At 43.4% G+C, this 22,269-nt stretch overlaps 1 protein-coding gene across 1 annotated transcript in view; it reads right to left on the reverse strand.

The window, feature by feature from the left end:
• Positions 1-22,269, reverse strand: part of hmcn2 (hemicentin 2) — a 60,853-nt gene that overhangs the window by 17,733 nt on the left and 20,851 nt on the right. Inside the window, exons 19-48 of the mRNA XM_088009032.1 lie at positions 21,041-21,153; positions 19,768-19,927; positions 18,794-18,953; positions 15,635-15,762; positions 15,255-15,506; positions 14,067-14,150; positions 10,617-10,808; positions 10,395-10,525; positions 10,131-10,275; positions 9,496-9,622; positions 9,252-9,409; positions 8,809-9,087; positions 8,594-8,736; positions 6,548-6,698; positions 6,203-6,415; positions 6,001-6,114; positions 5,725-5,912; positions 5,527-5,623; positions 4,765-4,926; positions 4,532-4,645; positions 4,153-4,349; positions 3,659-3,740; positions 3,432-3,563; positions 3,199-3,342; positions 2,939-3,098; positions 2,394-2,518; positions 1,822-2,005; positions 1,635-1,732; positions 1,256-1,534; positions 983-1,173 (exon numbers count right to left, since the gene is read on the reverse strand). Of these exons, the coding sequence (XP_087865158.1) occupies positions 983-1,173; positions 1,256-1,534; positions 1,635-1,732; positions 1,822-2,005; positions 2,394-2,518; positions 2,939-3,098; positions 3,199-3,342; positions 3,432-3,563; positions 3,659-3,740; positions 4,153-4,349; positions 4,532-4,645; positions 4,765-4,926; positions 5,527-5,623; positions 5,725-5,912; positions 6,001-6,114; positions 6,203-6,415; positions 6,548-6,698; positions 8,594-8,736; positions 8,809-9,087; positions 9,252-9,409; positions 9,496-9,622; positions 10,131-10,275; positions 10,395-10,525; positions 10,617-10,808; positions 14,067-14,150; positions 15,255-15,506; positions 15,635-15,762; positions 18,794-18,953; positions 19,768-19,927; positions 21,041-21,153 (4,703 nt within the window). The remainder of the gene's footprint in view (positions 1-982; positions 1,174-1,255; positions 1,535-1,634; positions 1,733-1,821; positions 2,006-2,393; positions 2,519-2,938; positions 3,099-3,198; positions 3,343-3,431; positions 3,564-3,658; positions 3,741-4,152; positions 4,350-4,531; positions 4,646-4,764; positions 4,927-5,526; positions 5,624-5,724; positions 5,913-6,000; positions 6,115-6,202; positions 6,416-6,547; positions 6,699-8,593; positions 8,737-8,808; positions 9,088-9,251; positions 9,410-9,495; positions 9,623-10,130; positions 10,276-10,394; positions 10,526-10,616; positions 10,809-14,066; positions 14,151-15,254; positions 15,507-15,634; positions 15,763-18,793; positions 18,954-19,767; positions 19,928-21,040; positions 21,154-22,269) is intronic.

A 22,269-nucleotide genomic window follows, 5' to 3' on the forward strand; every position in this document is an offset into this window, starting at 1 on the left:
TGTTTATATTCAGCTGCCTTTACTCTGCTGCCCACAAATATAATCCAGTGTAACCAAATGTAATCTAAGAAGTCATATTCTGTGGGCTCCACAGAGGTTTGTTAGAGGAAATTGAGCAAACAGCGTCAGAAAGACCACAGCAAACAGGTCAGGGAAAAAGATGTGAACAGTTCAGGAGAAAGAATCTGCTGACTGGACACAACTACTAGTTTATGAAGTTCAGAAATCTGCTCTATGTGAGAGTGGGAATACGAAAACGATTGTTGGAAGAGAGTCGTAAGAAGTCCAGCTTGAAGTTTTCAACGAGCCGTAAAGTGCACATCATAAACATGTGGTCAGATGCGACCAAAATGAAACGTTCTGGCCTGCCAGAACAAACACGACGCACCATTCCCATGGTGATGGCAGCAGCACTGTGGTGTTGGGATGTGTTCCTGGACAGGGAAGCTGTTAGCAGTTCATGGGACAGTAGAAATGTTTGAGACCGGGCAGAGGTTCAACTTCCCAGCAAAATACAACAACCCAAAATATACAGCTAAAGCTACTGCACTGAAATAAAAAAATGGAGCTCCTACTTAAAAAAAAGAGTTTATTTGTTATATGTAATCCAGTTAAGTTTGTCGAACTTACTTTATTTACATTTGTTTAACACAACAACTTGATAAACTGACTATTCAAAGGAACAAACTGTTCAATCTGAATATGATTCACTATTTTTGCAAAGGAGATAAGCAAAAGAGAAACTGTCTGTAAATGCACTCTAAAAGATTCACAGTTTTAAATGCGTTAGGGGCTGTCAGGATATTGTAGACCTTGGTTGTAAAGCATTTGAAAAACGTATCTTTTACCTTCCATTTTCACTATCATACGCTACTTTATCCATATCTTTTAAAATCACAATAAAATTTGTGGTTGTAACAAAATGACAAAATGTAAAAACATTCAACAGGTACCAATAACTTGTCAAGCTACCGCGGCACACCTGAACTTTGCTGATCCGGACAGCGTGTCCGTCCTGCTGAACGATGCCGGCTCCCTCCAGGGGGCGGCCGTCCTTCAGCCAGCTGATGGTGGGAGGTGGGACACCCGAAGCGGAGCACTCCAGCTCAAGTGGACTGTTTACTGGTATGGTCAGCTCTTCTGGAGAGCTGGAGCGGGAAATCTTTGGAGGCTCTAGATGAGAAAAGGAGAATGGCTTGCCTCATTGTTTATTGGACTTTACGACACGAGAAGATTAGTGCAGCGATCGTTCTACCGAGTACAGTGAGGTTAAAGCTTTTGGTGCTGCTCCCCGCCTGGTTACTGGCCACACAACTGTACAGGCCTTCATCTGAACGTATCACATCAGGCAGCTGGAGCCGCGTCTCCTGCCCGTCCAGCAGCAGGTTTCTGTGTAAAGATAGCGGCTGTCCGTCCTTCATCCAGGTCAGCGTGGGAAGGGGGAAACCGCGTGCCTCGCAGGTCAAGGTCACCAAGGATCCCTGGACTACTGTTACTGGCTCCACTGGTTCCACGCGATCAACACCAGGGGGCACTGCACACCAGGAACACGTACTGAAAAAAACTCTTCAGATCCGCATTTGCTTTGTATCGTCTCTAGAGGAAAGCAGCAGATGAAACGTTTGGATTTTTACCTTGGACTTGCACATCGTAGCTCAGCTCAGCGAGGCCGGCTTGACTCCGCGCCACACATGTGTAAACCCCGGAGTCCGACTGTTGCACAGGAGCAATCCTTCATTTCAAAGACGGGGGAACATTAGGAGTGACCTCACCGCTAATAATCTAATTATTTACAAGATATCAGCTACGATCTAAACAGACCTCAGTAAGGAGTCAGCAGAGAGGAGGCGCGTGCGGGGAGAGAGGAGCAGCGGACGGCCGTTCTTCAGCCAGCTGATCTGAGGCGGAGGGTTTCCGGCTGCGTGACACTCCAGAGTCACAACGCTGTCCTGAGTCACCTGCACCTCTCTGGGGACTGTCGTCTCACCAGAAATAGATGGTGGGACTATGATAAACCAAAGCAAGTTTGAATTAGTATCGCAACTAAATGTGGACAAACGCAGTTGAAACCAGATGTTTAAACACGGCAAATAAAAAGACACACACTATTTTTTTTTCTCGTTGTCTGTAGTTGAATCAGACTGAACTTCTCTCATTTTAGGACAGCTAGATTTACAAAATTATTCCCATTTGCTAAATCCCTCAATAATGAAAAATTATGTCAGAGATTTATTTATGAATATCTTCACAGGATTTTTTTTTTAAACCAGTGAATAAATGCACATGAATTACGGGCCTTTTTAAACTTCTCAACTTGAAATTAACAGTTTAAAAAAATGTCCACATCAGCACTTTTAAACTTTAACAAAGACAAATAACTAATGAAAACCAACCTAAAACAACGAGCGTGTAGATTTTGCTTTCCTGGCCGGCAGTGCTGACAGCCAAACACGTGTACGTCCCAGAATCCTCAGGGCTCAGCCTCCGTAAGGTTAATGTGCTGCCACCAGAGGTCAAACTGCAGGGTTTTACACACACACACATACACGCGCACACACACACACACACACACACACACACGCGTTTTCACATGCATCTCCCTGCACAAACTACTCCACCTCCGACTCTCTGCGTTATTTTCTCATCATCATTAACAGCATCTTCCCATGGCTTTCACAAGAACACAGATTTGCTCGCTCTGGCTGATGCAGTAGCGATGATCATGTCACGAGGAGAACAGCTGTGACACAGCTGCTCACAGTACGCGTCATGGTGGAATTAAAACCATTTGTCTGTGCTTCCCTTGGTCATGCCTGTTATGGTGTATTATCATTCATACTGTAATACTCGGAAACCTTCACGGAGCAGTTTTAATCACTCCTGACATTTTAAGTGCTAATCTCTTAATCACACACAGTTAGAGCAGTGAGAGTCTTACGCGATGTGATGCATGTCTGATCCCTCCAGAGGCTCTCCGTCTTTCAGCCAGCTGAGGCGGGGCGTGGGGATCCCATTTGCTCTGCAGTCCAGGGTCAGCTCCTCTCCCACGGGCGCACTCACGTCGGATGCTTGGTCGGAGTTCAGGATGGTGGGCGAGACTGGGAGCCGCGCAGATTACATGTAAACGCTGCTCGTAAATCCTCGCTTTCGCGCAAAGTCAAAAACAGAGTAAAAGGATGTAAGGAGAAACTCGCTTACCGAGCACTGTGAGTGTGTAGTCTTTCTTTGTTTGTCCTTCGCTGTTCTTCACCAGACATGTGTAGGTCCCAGCGTGAGACAGAGTGAGAGGGCCCAGCTCCAGCCTGTTACCTCGAACGGACCACTGCCACTGCAGACTGCTCTCTGGATCGCAAAGGCACCCACTTAATTTAGCCGTCACGTATGAGAAGCTTGTACTTTTCCCATTTCTCCCGTCACTGCCTTGCTCTCACCTATAGGAGTTCCATCTTTCAGCCAAGTGATGCTGGGGACAGGCACTCCTGTGGCCTCACACAGCAGGGCCACATGGGAGCCCAGGGTATAATTGACAGACTCCCGCTGAGGCCCATCGAGCACCGGTGGAACTAAGGGAATAAACACGTGTAGCATTTAACCATACACCACCCACAAACTTTAACAGGTAGATGTTTAATAATGTGCAGCTCAGGGACATTCTTACCATGGACTGTCAGATGAAATGTCCTATCCACCTGTCCAGCAACATTGGACACTTTGCATGTGTACATTCCACCATCTGTAGTCTGTGGCAGAAATACATGTGCTTTTAACCAACAGACAGACAGACAGACAGACAGACAGACAGACAGACATCCATCCAAATCATCTGTTTTCTTATGATCCGTTTATCCATCCATTTCTAATTCCATCTATCCATCCATCCATATACATGTTTTATTTATCTGTATTTTTGAAGACTGAAGTCTGTTATAGCTGTATCAATGTGTATATTTGTCATGACGTTTTGTATTTTTTAGGGGTGACTGCAGGCAAACAGATGATCCAATTGTTCGCTGGCTCATATCTGCACTCATCAGATAACAAACATCAACAATCCGGCGAACAAGTAATGCTGACAGCCACTTAATGCCCTTATAAGGATTTTGTTTTGCCTCCAGCACTGACACACCTATGACGTAATGCATTTCTCCCAACCTGAACGCCTATGATCTCCAGCTGGTGGCCGTCTATCTTCAGCCCGTTCCCGTCGGCCAGTTGCCGCCCATTCTTGTACCATGTGACCTCTGGCTCGGGAACACCGTGAGCGTCACACCGCAGGACGACCGAAGAGCCCAGCTGGGGGGCCACGCTGTCCGTCTCAGCGTCGAGCCGAGGTTTCAGCGAGGGCGCGACTGTTTATTTGGAGGCAATGGAAAGTTTGATCTACTTAGGCTCTGCATGATTCACAGCTGACATGTCGTCAGTCACAGCTGGTTAAAGATAAACACGTTTTATTGCATGGACAAAGTGTTGAGATTTGATCATCTGTGTATGAATCCGAAATGTGCAGATGGATCATTGTGTGTTTGCTCACCATAAACGCTGAGGAGAAAGCTCTTCTGGTCCTGCCCTGCCGAGTTGCTAGCGGTGCACACATACTGACCTCCATCTTCCAGTCTCGCCCGAGGCAACTGTAACATCTGGCCACCTTTAATGCATGTCCAGGTTTATATATAAAAAAAAGTAATCTCGGCGTGAAAATTGGATGAAAGGATCAGAAGTGCGGCTGGTTGTGGAAACGATTTCAGCGGTTGACCCCTGACTGACCTGGCAGAATGTGAACCGTGGTGCTGAAATGGAGAACCTGCCCGTCTCTGGTCCAGGTGATCTCTGGGGGAGGGTACGCCTGGACGTCACACAGCAGTGACACCATGAGCCCCTTGATCACACTCACCTCCTCTTCTTTGGGACCAGTTATTCTAGGAGGCACTGAGAATGACATTTGTTATGTGCATTCAGAAATAAGTTGAAGTGTTTATACCCGAGAGCCTCGTTTGCATGTTGTCGCAATATAACCACAAACATTCAAGTATTTTCTAAGGATTTCACATGAAGAATGCGTATTGAAATTAAGATGTTTTAGTGATTTCCTCCAAATAAAAATCTGGAAAACACTGCATGTTTGTGTATTGAGCCATTCTTGGAGTCGATGCTTTGCAGGGTCATCTTTCATACAAATTGCAGGTCCAACTTTTTTGGGGTATTTCTCGGCTTTTCATATCAACCTCTGCTGGATTCATACCAAGATTACATAGACAAAAGTGAACTCTATTTTCTAATTGGAGGATTTCTGAAAGGGATTGGCTCCAAGGGATTTACATATTTGGGGGTATCAGAGTAAGGAGCATAAATACAAATGCTTGCCACACCATTCAGATTTTTCCATGTAACCTTCTGTTTCAAGGTTATGCAATAATTTGTGATGGTCTATTTTTCTAAGAAAATCCCGTAAATTACACTGAAGATGTGGTTGTAACATGAGGAAATGTAAAGATGTGTATTGGGTATGAATACTTTTTAACGTCCTACCTTGGACTGCCAGATTGAAATGCTTCTCAACTGTTCCGACCTTATTCTCAGCCACACACAGATAGTCAGCCATGTCAGAAACTTGTACACTGAGAAGCTGAAGGGTTAAAAAAAAAGAACAACAACACAGTGTTATGACTCCGTACAAAATCCCCGCCGGATCGGTCTACGCAGTGGTAAAAGTGATACCCGTCTAACCTGAAGCTGCGTTCCGTCCTTGCTGATGTGGTGCTGTGAGTCTGCGCTCACCGGCTGCCCGTCTCTCAGCCAGGAGACCACCGGAGTGGGGTGTCCCGTTGCGTCGCAGTGTAGAACCACGGTGCTGTTCACCACTGCTCCCATTTCCTCCATGAACTCCTCTGATGCTCCCATAATAACAGGAGGAACTACGGATAAATAGAAAAATAAATCCTCATGTTCAAATTTTATTGCAAAAAAAAAAAAAAAAAAAAAAAAGTGTGTTTGTTTGCTTACTGAGGACCTCCAGTTCAAAATGCATGTGATCCTCTCCTGCCTCATTTACAGCTTGGCATGTGTACTTTCCACCGTCGTCCTGTTGCACTCGAGGGATCTGCAGCACCTGTCCTCCTGGCAGGAAAAAAATAATAATTCAGATATGATGTCTCGGTCATGCAGAAAAGGTTAAAGGTCACAGTTAAAAGAAGCTTCCACCTACCTGGCTGCAGCATCACTCCATCAGCAGAGGTGAGTTTTCTCCCATCCTTGTACCAGCTGAGTTTTGGCGGAGGGATGGCATTGCTCTCACAGGACAGGCTGACTGAGTGACCCAAGACAATGTCCCGCTTATGCACCCTGTCCTCGTTGTCCCCTTCATGTCCCAAACCCCAGGCTGCTTCCGTGTTGGTCACCCGCTGGAAGATTGGCGGAACTGGCAGGAAGACAGGAACCGATCCCGATCACTTTCTACTAATGCTTAATCAAAAAAAATGTTTCAATCTCAACAGAGAGACGTTGCCTTGACAAGAGGTTTCACCCAAAGCTAAAGCAGCTGTGTGCACACCTTGAACAGTGATGTGAAAGTCTCTCTTATCCTCTCCAGCAGAGTTGGACACCACACAAGTGTACAGTCCTTCATGGGAAAGCACGGCATTCTCTATGTGGAGGAGGTGACCGCTCTCCTGAATGCCAGTCTGCTGGCTCCCAGTCAGCAACTAGACACAAATATACATCAAATTTGAAAATCTTAATGCATAATCCTGTGTATGAAGAAGAATGATGAGATTAAAAGCAACTATAATTACCTAAAATTGTATATAATGGAATTGACTTTTGTAGTGGATGATATGGCTTTGATAGCTGTAATCCTTAGAAACATATATATTTTTTATTGATAACTCAGAAATAAGTTATCAATAACTTATTTAAATAATTAAATACTATTTTTTTTATTATTTAAATATTATACATAAGTAATTCAATGTTATTTTCTTAGGTTAAATGTAAACAGAAGCAGATAAATAATTGCTTATTTATTTGAAATTGCTCTTAGATTGTTTTATTTTGTTAGGAAATTCTCGACTTACTTCCTATCAGCAACAGGGTTTTTTGCTTTATTGAATAATTTTACATTTAGATCCAGAGTTAGTATGAATAAATTTTAGGTTTAACTACACCCTTTAATGTCTAAACTTAATTAGAAAATGACATCAATGATTGTAAAACTTAAATTGTATTCTGGTTCCAATTTCACAAGCTAGTGGGATTTGCCAATTTATTTGCTTATCAGCCAGGCTGACTGCAAAAGCAATACAAGCTCACAATGCATTTTGTGATTTCAAACACTGTAGGACCATGTCCACTAAAGAAGGTCTGTGTGTATGTCTGATTTAAAGAGGTACAAATAGGAAGACGCACAAAAAACTAGTACAAATAATAAACTTTTTACTGAACCTGTTACTACGTTTCATATTCAGACAGCCATGCTGGATTTTGAGATTTGATTAAACTCTTAGGAATATTCAACATTTCTACTTTTAATTGGAAATGAAATACATTATTAAACCGCAGTCTTCAAGCAATTGTTGAGATAGACACCTATGCTGCCTGCGAGTTCAAGGGGAGAGGAGTGTGAAAGAAATCCGCCGTGACCCAGAGCCTTTCATATTTGCAGCCAGCTGGGTCAAACCTGGCAGCAAGAGTATTCAGCTGATCAGACACTGAACACACTTACACTTAATGAACAGAAGAGTATGAAAAGTACACTGTTCCGAGCAATCTCAAAGCAACCACAATTGCTAACGTAATGGGTCAAAAGGGCATCTATTCAGGACAAGAACCAGTGACGACATTTAATGGACTAATCAACCGGTGTGTTCCTGTTGAGACGTCATTGTATTGTATAATCATCATCATGTTCTCACTTTTCCTTACTGAACAGAACCTTCGAGTGACCTTGCTTCATTAGTCTCCATTGTTTTAATAAATTGCATTCGGAGGTAAATCAGCTGGCTCGCATCCTCTTTATTGAGACAAATAGGCAAAGTTTTTCTAACTTAGCACAAGCATGCCGGTATCTGCACTTTTTTGTTTATTTTCTTTCTTTTTTCTTTTATGACATGAAACACACAACTGAAAAACTCAAAGTTCCGTCATGTCAATGTTATAAAATGTCTATAAAGATGATTCTTGGAAAAACATGTTCCGCAACCACCTTGTTCAGGTGAGTAAAACGTGTCCATCAGACTCAGGAGAATTAAATTTCTGCTAAAGGATCTCTACAAACTGTATAATGTTGAGTAGCACATTTACAAAAGGAATCTAAAGTTGCCGATTCGGAGAGAAAAAAATAAAATAAAACAGCAACAGTATTTTACTGTCAACGTTGTGACGTTTAATTACTGGATTCTTTATGCTTTTGCTATAATTAACATGCTTCCTCATCACACAAAATCTGGAGAGGGGGTGGTTTGTGTAAAGGGATCTTTAAACTGTTGAGGCTCTTGCATTTCTCACTGATCACCAGCAGAGGCCGATAGAGGTCAGACCATATTGGATGAAAATCACAGAGCTTATAGCTTTGAATGCACATCAATGGCACCACACCAACCTGTCCATCTTTAAACCAATGAACTTTGGGTTCGGGGAAACCTTTGGCCAAGCAGGACAGAGTTAAACTTCCGTTTATCCGCACTTTCTCTTCCTGACCAGAAAATGTCGAGGTTGAAGAGTCTCCTTCTATCTGCGGTGGGACTGATGAGATGGGAGAAAATAGTTAATCATCCAAAAGCAGCTGCTCCAGTTGTTTTGCCTTTCACTCCTTACCCAAAACACTGAGAGAGTAATGCTTGGTGGCTGTGCCTGCTGGATTCGTGGCCCTGCATGTGTAAAGGCCGCTGCTGTCTCCCTGTGCGGAGCCCAGGCGCAGAGCCTGCCCGCCGAGGGTGTACGTCAGCTGAGGGGTGGACACGATGGGCTGATTATCCTTCAGCCATGTGATGCTGGGTGTAGGCGAGCCCACAGTATTACAGGAGAGGACTGTGGGGAAACCCAGCACCACTGACACCTCTGAAGTCTCATTTGTACCCTTGATGACGGGTGGAGCTAGAGAAAAACAAACAGAGAGCAAATTTTAAGCAAGGAATGTTGATTCAAGATTCATGATGGGGAGAGTTTTAACCTTTATGTCTGCAGTGTAATCCTGAGTGTTTAAAACGCTTTTAAATCTGTTTGCCGTGTGTCTTAGGACAACAAAAAGGAAAAATCACCTTGAACTGTGAGTCTGAACTGGCGCATCTGGGTTCCTGCGCTGTTCCTGGCCAGACACTGGTAAAGGCCCTGGTCCCTCAGTCTGACTGACTTCACCTTTAGGACCTGGCCGTCTTCCAGAAACTCCACGTGAGGGTCTCCGTCAGGGGACAGAACCCTGGATGCAGACGGAGGAATCAATAATCAAATCAAATCCTTCACATGAGGCTGAATGCCACCATTCGACTGTTGGCGATCACGTACTCTCCATCATGGCTCCATTCCACTCTGGGTGCTGGTCGCCCACTGACTCGACACTGGAACTCGACCTCCTGACCCTGCACCACAGTGAGCTCCTGCAGGCGGGATGTTCCCGAGATCACTGGAGGAGCTGGAATAAAATTATATACAGAAACATCTCAATAAATTAGAACAAGATAAGAACTTGTCTGGTGTCCAACTCTGTTATCAGATAAATTCAAGTGGCAGTATTATGTGCTTTCTTGTCACATAATGGCATTTTATTGCACAATAAAGCAACTACGCTGCCTTCAATTGTTATGAAAATGTTACATAGATCAAACATAACTTAAAAGAAGTTTGACTTTGAAATTTAATTCCTTGAAATTAGCCCTCTGTCTCTTTAAAAAGAGTACGTCATCACAACAAGTGTTTTCTGCTAAGCCATTTATAAATGTTTTTGGGAGCTCTGGACTCAGAAACAGTTCATATGATAAGCTCAGTTCCACCAGGTGTTTGCTAATTGGTGCTGACTAGTCTGGAGGAGCTGAGCGAGAGAGGGGCTCTGGAATGCAGAAGCTGGGCTTGGGAACATTATAACATGATATAAAGCTGAAAAAAAGTCAATTATCACAGCAACAATGAGTTCCTGACCTCACCTTGTACCACTATGTTGTATTGTCTCCTTGCCTCTCCAGCTGAGTTTTGAGCTGTGCAGGCAAATTGGCCTGCGTGTTCCTGTTGAACTCTGTAGATTCTGAGCAGTCGGTTCCCGTTCTGCAGATACACACCGGGGTTGTCCACCTGGACACAGTGATCAGCTCTGTAAACCATCTGCCCCTTTACTGACGGACACATCAGCCACTTGGTGGCATTGTACAGCTAGAGATGGAAATGATACAGTATCCAAGTGACGCACTCACAGCATGACCATCTTTAGTCCAGGTTATTAGTGGGGAGGGAATGCCGAACGCGTCGCAGCCCAAAGTGAGCGGCTGCCTCAAGGTGACAGTGAGGTTCAGTGGTTGGCCGTCGTCTTGGATCTCCGGAGGAACTAAAAATACACAATAAAGGGATTTGTGTCATTAGTGTGTCTGTTGTTAGTGGGAGAGAAAGCAGGTATGCAGCTATAAATAAATCCCCACCGTTTACTTTTAGCCTGGTTTTCCTCTCGACTGAGCCTGCCTCGTTGGTTGCCACACACTTGAAGTCTCCACTGTGGCTGGCAGATGCTGCGCTAATTACAAGAGTGCCATCCCTCGCCACAGAGTACTCTGATTGTTCCGGATGGATCTCCAGGCCATTCTTAAACCAGCGTACCCGGGGATGCGGTGAACCTGCAGGTGGAAGAGAGGGGAAATGATTTGGATTCTGAGTGAGCACAAAACGAGCTTTATATTGACCAAGCCGGCGAAAAAAAAAAAAGAAAAGTAACTCCCATCCCTCCGATTCTCGACAGAACTTATCGGGCGCGTGGCCCAGAATGGAAAATGCCAGCTCTCCATTTATCTGCAGGGCGGCAGGCAAGACACTGCCAAAACGGTTAGAGTCCTTGCAGCCCCCCGAGGCATGCTACAGCCAAGGTCAGACTCACATAAAACAGAAAACAAAGTATACTAGAGGGATGTGAGATGTAATCTTTAAGCCTATGGTCTCCAGATTTATTACCTAACACCAAAATGAAAGCCTTGAGCCGTAAGAAAAAATAAAAAAATAAAACAAAGGGATTGACGATTCGACTGAGGAGCCTGAAACAGATGTGTTTTGTGGATTACCGAGTGACGGAGAGGTGAAAATGGTCCACTGCAGAAAGCTAGAATGTGAGAAAAAAAAAGGATTTTCTACAGAGCGACAGAGCGGCAGTCCTGGAGGAAACACCACTTGGTCTATTTCCAGAGGTGTTATATACAAACACCAGCCGTGAGATAGGGGGGGGAAAAAAAAACACTTTTCCTCAATCTGTGAGCTGCTCACCATAGGACACCACAGGCAATGTTGTCATGTGTTGCTTCTTTTAACACGTGTACAGCTTAAAGAGATTTAATGCAGATTCATTATGTCATTGCTGGGAGGAAATGCATACAGATGTGCCGCTTTAGATGCTAACAGATCTCATTAGTAGGCCCTTTTTTTCCCCCCTCAGAGTCGTTAGTGAAAGAGGATATCCTACATGTGTTTCTTAAATATTTACCCCCTTCATTTGCAATACGCTTCTTGTATTAATAATGTCCTCCTGGCAAAGATTTGCATTAGCATTATTAGGCCTGCTTAGACAGATTGATCTCAAGAGAACAATGCAGGGATGCGCGTTTCCTGCTGCTGACTTCCTCTCTTGAACATCAACTGCTTGAACGGCCCCATAAAGTAGCACATCGCGGTATCTGCCTTCCTGTATAGCAGAGATGTAAAGAGGGCTATTTTGGCTTTATCTGCCTCTTCCCCTGCTTCACGGTGCACCTCAGACATCTCTGTCCTTTATCTGCCAGCAGCAGCAGCCTGTAATTAGGATTCCTCTCCCAGCAGGCCGCGACCCACAGGAAAGCAGATGTGGCTTGCCGAGGCAGCCGGCAGACCGATGTTCCAGCTGTTGCTCCACATTATAGACACAGTCCTCACCTTCTCTCGTTGAGCAGGTTACCATGGCAGAGCTCCACACAAACAATGGCTGTCTGCGGGAGCTCTCTGGTGAGGATCGCTCAGTGACTCCAGGGACAGGTGCCTACACCTGCGTGCTTTGATAAAACTGTAAGTTCTCTTGGAAATGCTAGCTCGTTGAGCGGACAGGTTTCAGAATGGGAGGACGGCATAAGGGGGATGCTGCCATCATGCAAATTCGCTGTGAAACCCAGAACATCACTCTGAAGAGGCATAGCTATTTCATATTTTCAGAGTGTTGCAAAAATATTCCCACCCTGTGAACTTTGTCACATTTTGTCATGGTGCAAAACAGAAACTTCAATGTATCATTTCTACAAATACAAATACAAAACGAGTGGCATCCTCTTGTATTTATCCCCCTTTACACTGATATTTCTAAAACAACATAACTGTCTTTTAAGTAGCAGACACCTGAATAAGAACAAGATCAGCTGTTCTTTGAAGGCCGTCAAGGATTCATGAAAACCTGTCAAGAGAAAGTTTTAGAAAACTCCAAAACATAATTAAGGAGTAAAAACAATATTCCAAGCTGTGAACCATTCATGGAATGCTGTTCATTCTATAAGTGAACAATAGAAAGAGAATAGCCCAACAGCAAACGTACCAAAACATGTCCATCTGACAGAGCAGGGCAGGAAAGTATTAACCAAGAGACTTGTGGTAATTGGAGAAGCTACTAAAATCCACAACCCAGGTGGGGAAATCTGTCAACAGAACAGCTATTAGTTATGACCTTCATAGAACAATGGCAACAGGAAAAGCGAAATTAAGCCCCGTTTAGAGTTTGCTACAAGCTATTGAGGGGTCACAGCAAACAGGAAGAAGAGAACGCACTGGACTGAAAAGACAATAACAAAACTTTTTGATCAGCACGCAAGGTGATATGTGAGGTTAAAACTCACACTGCACATCACCCTGAACACACGGTGGTGGCAGCTTTGAGCAGATATTGAAAAGAAATTGGTGGACAGCTGGTCAGGCATGATGTGATGACGTACAGAGTGAAATCTAGGGTAACACTGGAAGAAAACCTGTTGGAAAAGGCAAAGAACAAGTCCAGAGCTAAGTCTAAACAAGATTCTGTGGCAAGACTTGGAGAAAAACGTTCACTGATGCTCAAGCCTGAGGTGTGTTACAAAGAATAATGGAAACGTTTTTAGTCTCTGTACAGATAATTAACGCAACAGGGACGGTTTTACAAACTAAAACACCAGGACTGCAAATATAGATACAGGAAGTTAATTATATTAGTGCCATGCATTTACATTCTGCATGCCATCAATATAATTAGTGATGCTTATTGTTTAGAGACGTAGAACATCTTTGTAAAGTCTCTTGCATTAGGACATTTCGCTACTCATTAGAAAGCACATTGCCAAGCAACTACGTTGTTTAATTTCCAATAGAAGTAACTGCAAGCCTTTCAAAAAAAATCTCAAATAATTAGGTAAAAATAATGTACTTAATTCTTTTATAGTATCTGCATAGACTATTCACTGTCTGGGATCTTTGTTTGTAGTGAACCCGGTATCAGTGCTGGATACTTAAGTATGTGTTTGGTCTGACACTCATTGTTGCCGCACATCGTTTGTTTTTCAGGAACTGTGCTTAACTGAGCCCTCACTGACAAAAGGGGACAGAACACAAATCCATGCTAGACCCTTTAATGTGCTTCAACTTCATTATTAGATTTACATCAGACTGTCACATAAAATCCCATTAAAACAATGAGGTCTGCAGATGTGAAGTGACAAACTTAGACTAAACTTGAGGATTATGTTCTTATTCATTGAAATAGGCATTTTCATTTTTCTTCTCACCATGTTGTGGAACCAACCGCAATAGAAGAGACGTATACAATGTCATCAATGCAATGCCAGCAAAAATGCAGCTTTTCAGTATGTGCGGACCAGACGCATCTATGAATCCTTTCTTACCTTTGGCACGACAGGAGATGACGACTTTGCTGTTCACTACTTTCTCCAAGATGGCATCTCCAGGTTCTGCAAAGGACGGGGCCTCTGGGGAGGAGTGAGGGAGCAGTGATAGGTTTTTCACTTTGAACTAATAATCTATTGATAAGTTAAAAGTGCATGAGGAGAATTAATCAGACATTTCTTGTGTGGAAATAAGAAGGAATCAGGAAGCCTTTGGGCATACAGGTAATTTGTGTTGTGACATTTGAGAGAGCACACAAGTACTCTAAGGTCATCAACAAACATTGTACAAAAGTCACTGGAAGTGAAAGTTAAGCCCACAGAGAGACTGTAATGGAATGATTACCACACAAAGTCAAACAGATGATGGTGTTAGTAGTATGGGCATGCTGTTGGCGTGGCACACTCTTGGGCTTTCACACAACCTGTGATATATAAAACTTTGTTGGAGACCCACAAGTTAATCCACCACCTTTACAACTGGCCATAAGGTGTAGCAGATCGGCATTAGGTTGGGGTGAAGTCCAAATTTAAAGCCCTATGAGTCATGTGTGGACGTGTATTGTCTTGTTAAAAGGCTGTAACATTGTGCTGGCATGTAGACCTCAAGTCACATCATTATGGCTCTGAACGTCCTGAAGCAAGACTTAAGTAAAGTGTGTCTTTCCGCAAATCCTGTCGTCTTGGCACAAGATTATGCTCACACAGATCTCTGTTGTGATGCAGAACAGAAATTCATCACTGAAAATGACAGAGTCCCACTGATCCTCCTGATTATAGCACCACTCCAAACACAAAAATCACTGCTTTGGTATTAATGGTAGCCTATGCTTTGAACATCGGACTGTCAGGCTGTCTTTGGTCCTTGATTGTTGTATATCTTGGACAAACAGAAACTCCATAACCTGTTGGTTCTAACATTAGGCAATTGTGACATCTGTACAGCTCACAGGCTGGCTAATCTCACTTTATGACTACCTAGGCTGATGCCATCAGGTACCTGAAGCATGACTGTTTTTATTGGAAAAAAGTGATAACTTCATTTTTGTGCAACCCTTCATTTCTGTTGTCTATAGAAATTGAGGTAAATTACTAGAATTGCTTCATTCATTGGTGTATTGCTTTTGGAACGCAGTGTAAAATGTTCACACGTCTGAGGGTCTGAGGTTGTAAAGTAGAGATATTCACCAAGGATTTCCAGCGTAATCTCTAATGTTTCCTGTCCAGCACCGTTTTTGGCCACACACTGGTACGTGCCCTGGTCTGCAAGGGCGACTGGATGGATCCTCAGGGGTGCAGAGTTCTTGTTGCCAACAGGACGTCCGTTGTGGAACCAGCTGATCTCAGGCCGTGGTTCTCCTTGGACCACACAAGGGAGAGCCACTGTTTGGCCAAGCATGGCTTTCAGAATGGATGGTACTGGCTGGATTCTGGGCTTGGCTGAGAATGGAAATTGGTAGCATCAGTGGTAAAGTCTCCAGCATGTTTGTCAGAGATGCTGAAGATAGCATAATAGCCTCTGAGCGTTAGACTAAGTTCAACTTACAAATGAATCTCCGCCGATTTACCTTGGATGTGTAAATTGTAGCTCAGGGACACGTTCCCTGCTGGGTTTTCTGCAGTGCAGGTGTACAGTTTACTATCAATCAGACGCACATCAGTGATCCTCAGAGAGCCTGAAGGCAAAACGGTGAACCTGGGGAGGAATAGGAAGCAAAGGCAAAGCAATGGAGAAAACACTTCATGAGTCACAGCAGACCTGCAGCAACTCCTTAAAAAAAGAAGAAAAAACTGTTTCCGTTGTTAGAAAAAAAAAACTTTCATAATAATGTAATACTTAAACTGCAATGAATGCAGATATGCAGGCTCAGTGGATATTACTAAGATAGACCATCGCAAAGTAGAGCATAATTCTGAGGTGAAAGTCTCTCTTCCAACAATGGCTTTACCATCTTGACCATCTTGACCTTCTCTTTCCACCTCACAATTATGAACGACTTTAAGTTGGTTTATAATATGAAATTATAATAAAATACTTTGCTGTTTTTGTAATGTGATGAAATGTGTGGAAGTCCAGGGTTGGCCATACTTTTGCAGGAGAGTGCAACTGTTGCTTAGTTTGTAATATTTTCTTCACTTTTTTAATGCTTTATTAAAAGTGTTTGCTACAAATGCAAAGAGAACTCACTGTAAAGCAGCTAGTTGGGCTCTTTTCTGATGTCATTGTTTTGGTGCACACGACAAAAATGGATCTGTGACGACTGACAGGCATGACTAAGTGAAGTCTGGACCTCAGCTAGACCCGAGTTGTGCTCCCAGAGAACAATTAAATTCACATTTCCAATTGCGCAGAGCCATTACCGTATAAAATGGTAAGGGAAGCTTGACCTTGATGATATCACTGTGGGAAAGGTCACCCTACCCTAACATCAATTAATTTCCGCTTGCTGGGAACAATGAAGCAGGTTATTTGAGGACATACAGAACATGTGAAAATCACAAGTTTTGCTAAAGGATAAAATTAGTCATTCATGTCTCTGTAATCAAAGTTTTGTTTCTCAGAGAGCAACCATGTGCAACGCACAGTTTATGTGGAAACACTCATTTGTCCTATGGATGTTTGTCACAGATAAACATCCATAGAGCATCCATAAGATCGTGGCAATCACTTACACTAAACTTTACGTCAAGAAGATGCTTTGTTACCCAAACAGCAGCAGGAGTCCAGCGCATGTCAAAGAAGCTAAATGTAGGTCAGTCGTGTTTAATGATTTTTGCGATAATATAAATTACATCAGAAGCTGTGCAGCTGTATAGCTGAAAGTAAACACACCTCTGCAATTTATCTGAGATAACTCTGTCTGCCAAGCAGCCGAATTCTAACAATAACATGTTCATGAAAGCGGAGACTCGGCTGTAAGCACAAAGAGCTCTCTATTTTAGCAGCCATATGCTGCAATACCTCCACCAACGCCACCACCACCCCGGCCCTCCTCCCCAACCACTGTAAAAAAAAAAAACAGAACATGTACAATCAGAACCAACTGGCTGCCCGTTCAGTCCCTACAGCGCTCCAACACAGAGGAGTTGAGCCATCGCTCTCACTCATTCATCACTCCCCACTCTGCTGTCAAATCACCAGCGTCTGGTTTAGAAACTAACTGGGACAAATCCGTCTCGTCAGCACTGGGTGGAAAATGAACAAGTAGTGGATTAGAAAAGTACTCGTACTCCTTCTACATTTTGTCAAGTTCCAGCAACTAATCACGTCAATTATCAAAACCCAGTCATCCCTGCAGAGGGAGGTCTTATCTCCAGCAGGCACTGAGCGAGAGGCGGGGTTCACTCCGGAAGAGTCGCCAGTCCATCACAGAGCAACGCAGAGATACACAGGATAAATAGCCATGCACACACACTCGGGAAGTCTCGGGAAGTTGGAGTACCCAGAGAGAACCCATGCGTGAACAAGGAGAACATGCAAATGCCATAAAACCCCAGGATGGGATTTGAACCCAGGACCTTCTTGCTGTCTGGTTACGGTGCTACCAACTGCTCCACCGTGCAGCCCAGAACCACAGCTAAAGTATCTCATGGAGATTTTATGAGACTGAAATAAACCAAAACAAAGATGTTTATAATTGTGAAGTGAACTGAAAAGTTTACATATTTCATTTAAAAAAAAAAAAAACCTGAAAAGTTTGGAATGCATTTTTATCCCGCTCCTTCGCAAGTCAATGCTTTTCAGAACAACTTCTCGCTTCAGGTACAGCTGCGAGTCTTTTTGGGTATGTCTCTACCGGCTGTTCACACCTACAGACCAGCTCAGTTTGATCAGATGAAGGGCTAAATAAGTAGATATGGGAGGAAATTCACCCCCACTCATTTACGCTACAATCAGCACCCTCTGGTCATTTCCCCCGGAGTCGCAAAGTGTTTCTGCAAAGAACAAATCTTTACACGGCCCGCCTGTTTCCACAGGTCCCACATATGCAAACGGCGGGGTGTGGGGGTTGTTCTCACAGATGTGTTATTCTCATCAGACAGAACTTGTAAAGAGTCAGCATGTTGTTTTACAGCTCAAACACTTCTGGGAACACAAGCATCAGGCAGACGGTATGCTTGAATCTCTTTTTCTGTCAGTTCATATCCCCCCCACCCAGCTTCCTGGCATTCCACCCCCACTGTTTCCTTCACATCCAGCTCGCACAAGTCTTATAGTAACTGAGTCACCACGAGTCTCCACCCCGTAGCCCCTGTCGTTCTCCTATCTACCCTACCCCAACCCGTATCTCATAACTAGACGACATGCGCTGCAGGCTGTCTGGTTATGAGATTTTGTCTATGATGTATCCAATATGTTGCTCCGATCTGTCATCCTGTCGGCACCTAGGGGTGACAACACATAAAAATAGGGTACCAGGCCAGATTTCACCAGATGTTCCTCTTCAGCACAGACTGTGGGTCAGGCCTATGCACACACACAGCTTTCAGTGGACTGTCACTATCTCTGCCTTACTCCACTTTCAAGGCATCATCAAGAGAAAAAAAAAAAAAAAAATCAGCAGTACTTTCAAATGGATGCTTCCCATCAGCAAAATGCCCTTGTAATACTAAATATCTGACATGTTGGCAAGGTTGTTGGAAGTACAAAGGTGGGAACCATGGGTCACTCTCCAGTTAGGTCTAATATGACTGCATATTGATTCCCACAGAAACCATGTTCTTACCCGGCTGTGACGGGGGGGATGGGGTGCCCGTTGCGGCTCCATGTGACTAATGGGGAAGGACTTCCCTGGGCCTCACAGGGGAGAACCACCTCAGTCCCCACCTCCGCCGCCATCTTAACGATGTTGTCATGGCCGCTCAGGCCCATAATCTTTGGCAGACCTTAAAAAAAAAAAAAATGAATGGAGGGACAAGTTTTGGCAAAGTCATTCTAGGTCTTTTCTCTTGTAAAAGGCCGAATGCACCTAAAACACTGCAGCACCTTATTGTTTCACATTATGTTACGCTACAATCACAAACTTCAGTGTATTTTTATTGAAATTATATGTGATAAACTTTAATAGCACGTAATTACTGTGGTGTGTGTATCTGTATTCAGCCCCCTTTACTCTGATGAATCCAAATACAATCCAGAGCAACCAGGTGCCCCCAAAAGAAAGTCCATGTGTGTGTATTTTGATCTAAGCATAAATTCAGATGCTCTGTGAGGGGCTCACATGTGTGTAAGAGGAGTTTAAACCAGAGGTCGGATATAAATCAGTATCTCATCTCATAAAGGACACAGAACACAAAGTACAGCTGTGATCCGACCAAGACATTACCGTCTTCCTAAACTGCCTGGCCAGGCGAAGAGAGCATTCAAAAGAAAAAGATGCCAAGAGGCGAACTGCAGAGGAGCAATGGAAGAAGCATAGTTACAGAAAAGTCACAAGAAGATAAGAAATCTTGTTTCAACTTTGCTGCAGGTCAGGTAGGCAACACTATATACATTTGGAAGAAGATGCTTCGGTCAGATGAAATCAAAGTCGACCTCATTAGGCTATATGAAAAAAAAAAATTAATTATATATATATATATATATATATATATATATATATATATAAATGTAATGAGTGTGTGACAACATGTGAAACATTTCAAGGTATGTGGATGCTTGCAAGTGAATGTCTGTCTAGGACTTTGCTGTCACTCTTACTGTTGACACTCAGCTGGATCTCCCGGCTAGCGTAGCCCACCGGACTGGTGGCGGTGCAGATGTAGATGCCTGCATCGTCGGACGCGGGGTGGGGGATGTGGAGGTATCCATCAGAGTCAGGCTGGAGAGAGGAGCCGTCCCTGGGTAGAGGTCGCCTTCCCTGCGAGAATGGCAGGTGCAAGAGCAGGAACACAATTCACGGTAAAAGTTAGAGCCACACCAGCGCAGAGACACTGTGCTCGGTTCAAGGCTTGCACGGCAGCCTTTGATGTCAAATGTAATTACAGACCACCAGTTGAAATGCTCTCTATTTGCAATAAGCACAGAGAGGAAAGTGGCCAGCTGTGAAAGTGCTTGCTTTTAACATTAAAGAAAATCCTTTTGCTGATTTGCTTTTATCTCAAGAAAAAAATATTTACGTAAGAGCAGAAGTCTCTAAACAAAAGGAGATTCAGTTAAGTATGTTGAAAAAGAAGATTGTTGACCTTCCCCTAGTAGATAAGAAGATATAATATGAGCTGACCCAAGTTTTCTAGAAATAATAATCCCAGTATTTTTTTTTTCTGTCTTGAATTGCTGAATTCATTGTGTAAATTGAAATGTGTGACCATGTGGGTCAACCTACGCTTGTAGAGAAATTATTCACTGATTAATCAAACACGTCACTGTTGAAGCAGGCAGAGGAGTTGGGCAGTACTGGCTACTTTAATTTTCATGTTTTGCATCCTAAATGAAAAAAAAAAAAAAAAGCAATCAGCTTTTGCCCAGATGGACAAAACGTTTTGGGTTTTCCTCTCAAGATGTGAAGAAGCTACACACGAGAGGTTTTAAATAGATTTCTAAGGTACTATAAAATCCTTAGTTATTTTCCACAGCCCAGTAGCAACAGGGTAGTAGTTGCCATGGTTACAGCCTCTCTTTTCAGAAGGATAATCAAGGCTTGATTGCAGCACAAACTATTGTTGTTGGAGTTAAGAATATTCTGACAGACAAAAGGAAGCACTAGATCAAAAAAAAAGGAAAGAGTAAAAAATAGGGTTTATGTTAATGTAATCACAATAAATTACAGTAGTTATGTAAATTATAACAGCCACTCGACAGTCTACTTGCACTTCAGAGGCCTTCGTATTTATTTATTTGTGCATTATTAAGGATGTTGGAGTTAAACAGAATAAATATTGCATTAGTTCTTTAATAACAAGAGAAGAACAGGAAAGCATGAATATATAATCAGTCGGTGAAGTGGATTTGGACTGTGTGTGGGTTAACCTACCTTGGACCAGACAACAACTGGTTTGGGAACTCCGCTGGCCTCGCATGCCAGCGTTAAGGCTACACCCTCGTTGGCTATGTACTGGTATGGGCCGGCTCTGATCTCAGGCGGCACTGTGGAGGAAGAGGGTGGTAAAACAAAGCTGTCTGACCGTGAAGAACCTGTCCGCAGCACTGCCGCTGCACCACACAGCCTGCCAGTGTGGGGTCGCATTGGAGGTATGCCTTAATTACAAACTGATGACAAATTATAATCTGCCCCGTCTGTCAATACATGCCTACGAACAAAACGGCCCGCTCATCAAAGCATGCAGTAAATGAATCCCCTCTCTGTGATTAGAGCAGGTGGTTGAATCATCAACAGATTTCGTGCTCAGCGCTGAGTCGGCACATTTTCGAACCCGGCAGTGTCCGGCGGAGAGAAGCTGTAAAACGGGAAACCGAGCAAAGAAGCTTTGCAGCGCATAATTAGATGGTAAATTAAACCAGTCTTACTGCGATCCACCAAAAAACATTAACATGAAACTAGAAGATTTTACTCCACTAGCTTAGCAGGAAGTGTGAACATGAGGGCGAGGCATCCATAGAAACTTTCAATTGTTGACCTCAAACTAACTCAGTTCACCATCTGTAGTAACTGTGACTACTGATTTATTTCTCTCATCTCTCCCAGTTAAAGCTTGTTGACAGCCAAAGGTTTCTGGGACTTTTAAGCTTTGAAATGAGAATATTTGGTGTTTGTGTTTGCGACGACTTTAAGCCAGTTCACTCGCGTTAAATTGTATAGTGTACAAAAGCGTAATATAGTCAGGTTATTGTCTAATACTTTACATGAAGGAGCGACACGGACGCCGATGTGGATTTATTGGTAACCAAGACAACAGAACGTAACGTCGCAACCTTACATGCGAGCATGCGCTGTTGGGTATTAGTAAAACCACTAACTACAGTCAGCATCAATACCTAATAAATATCAATATATTTACTCTTATATGCATTATTAAAACCTGCTTGTCCAGGTGAAAATAATACATAAAGCAATTAGTTCTGCTTTCAGCTCTCTGGTAGGAGCATTCCTCCTTCACCCTTCACAGTCCACGGTGAAATAATCACACGTTACAGCTATGGACCACTGGGTTGTAATCCTGACTAGAGCGCTCCTCGTTTTTTTTTTTTTTTTTTGCTCTGATCATACAAACACTGTGAAAGTGATTTAAAGTTAGGAGTGAC

This window comes from Poecilia mexicana, unplaced genomic scaffold (genome assembly GCF_051168715.1).
Source record: "Poecilia mexicana isolate PSO_F unplaced genomic scaffold, ASM5116871v1 scaffold_9, whole genome shotgun sequence".
NCBI classification, from domain to species: domain Eukaryota; kingdom Metazoa; phylum Chordata; class Actinopteri; order Cyprinodontiformes; family Poeciliidae; genus Poecilia; species Poecilia mexicana.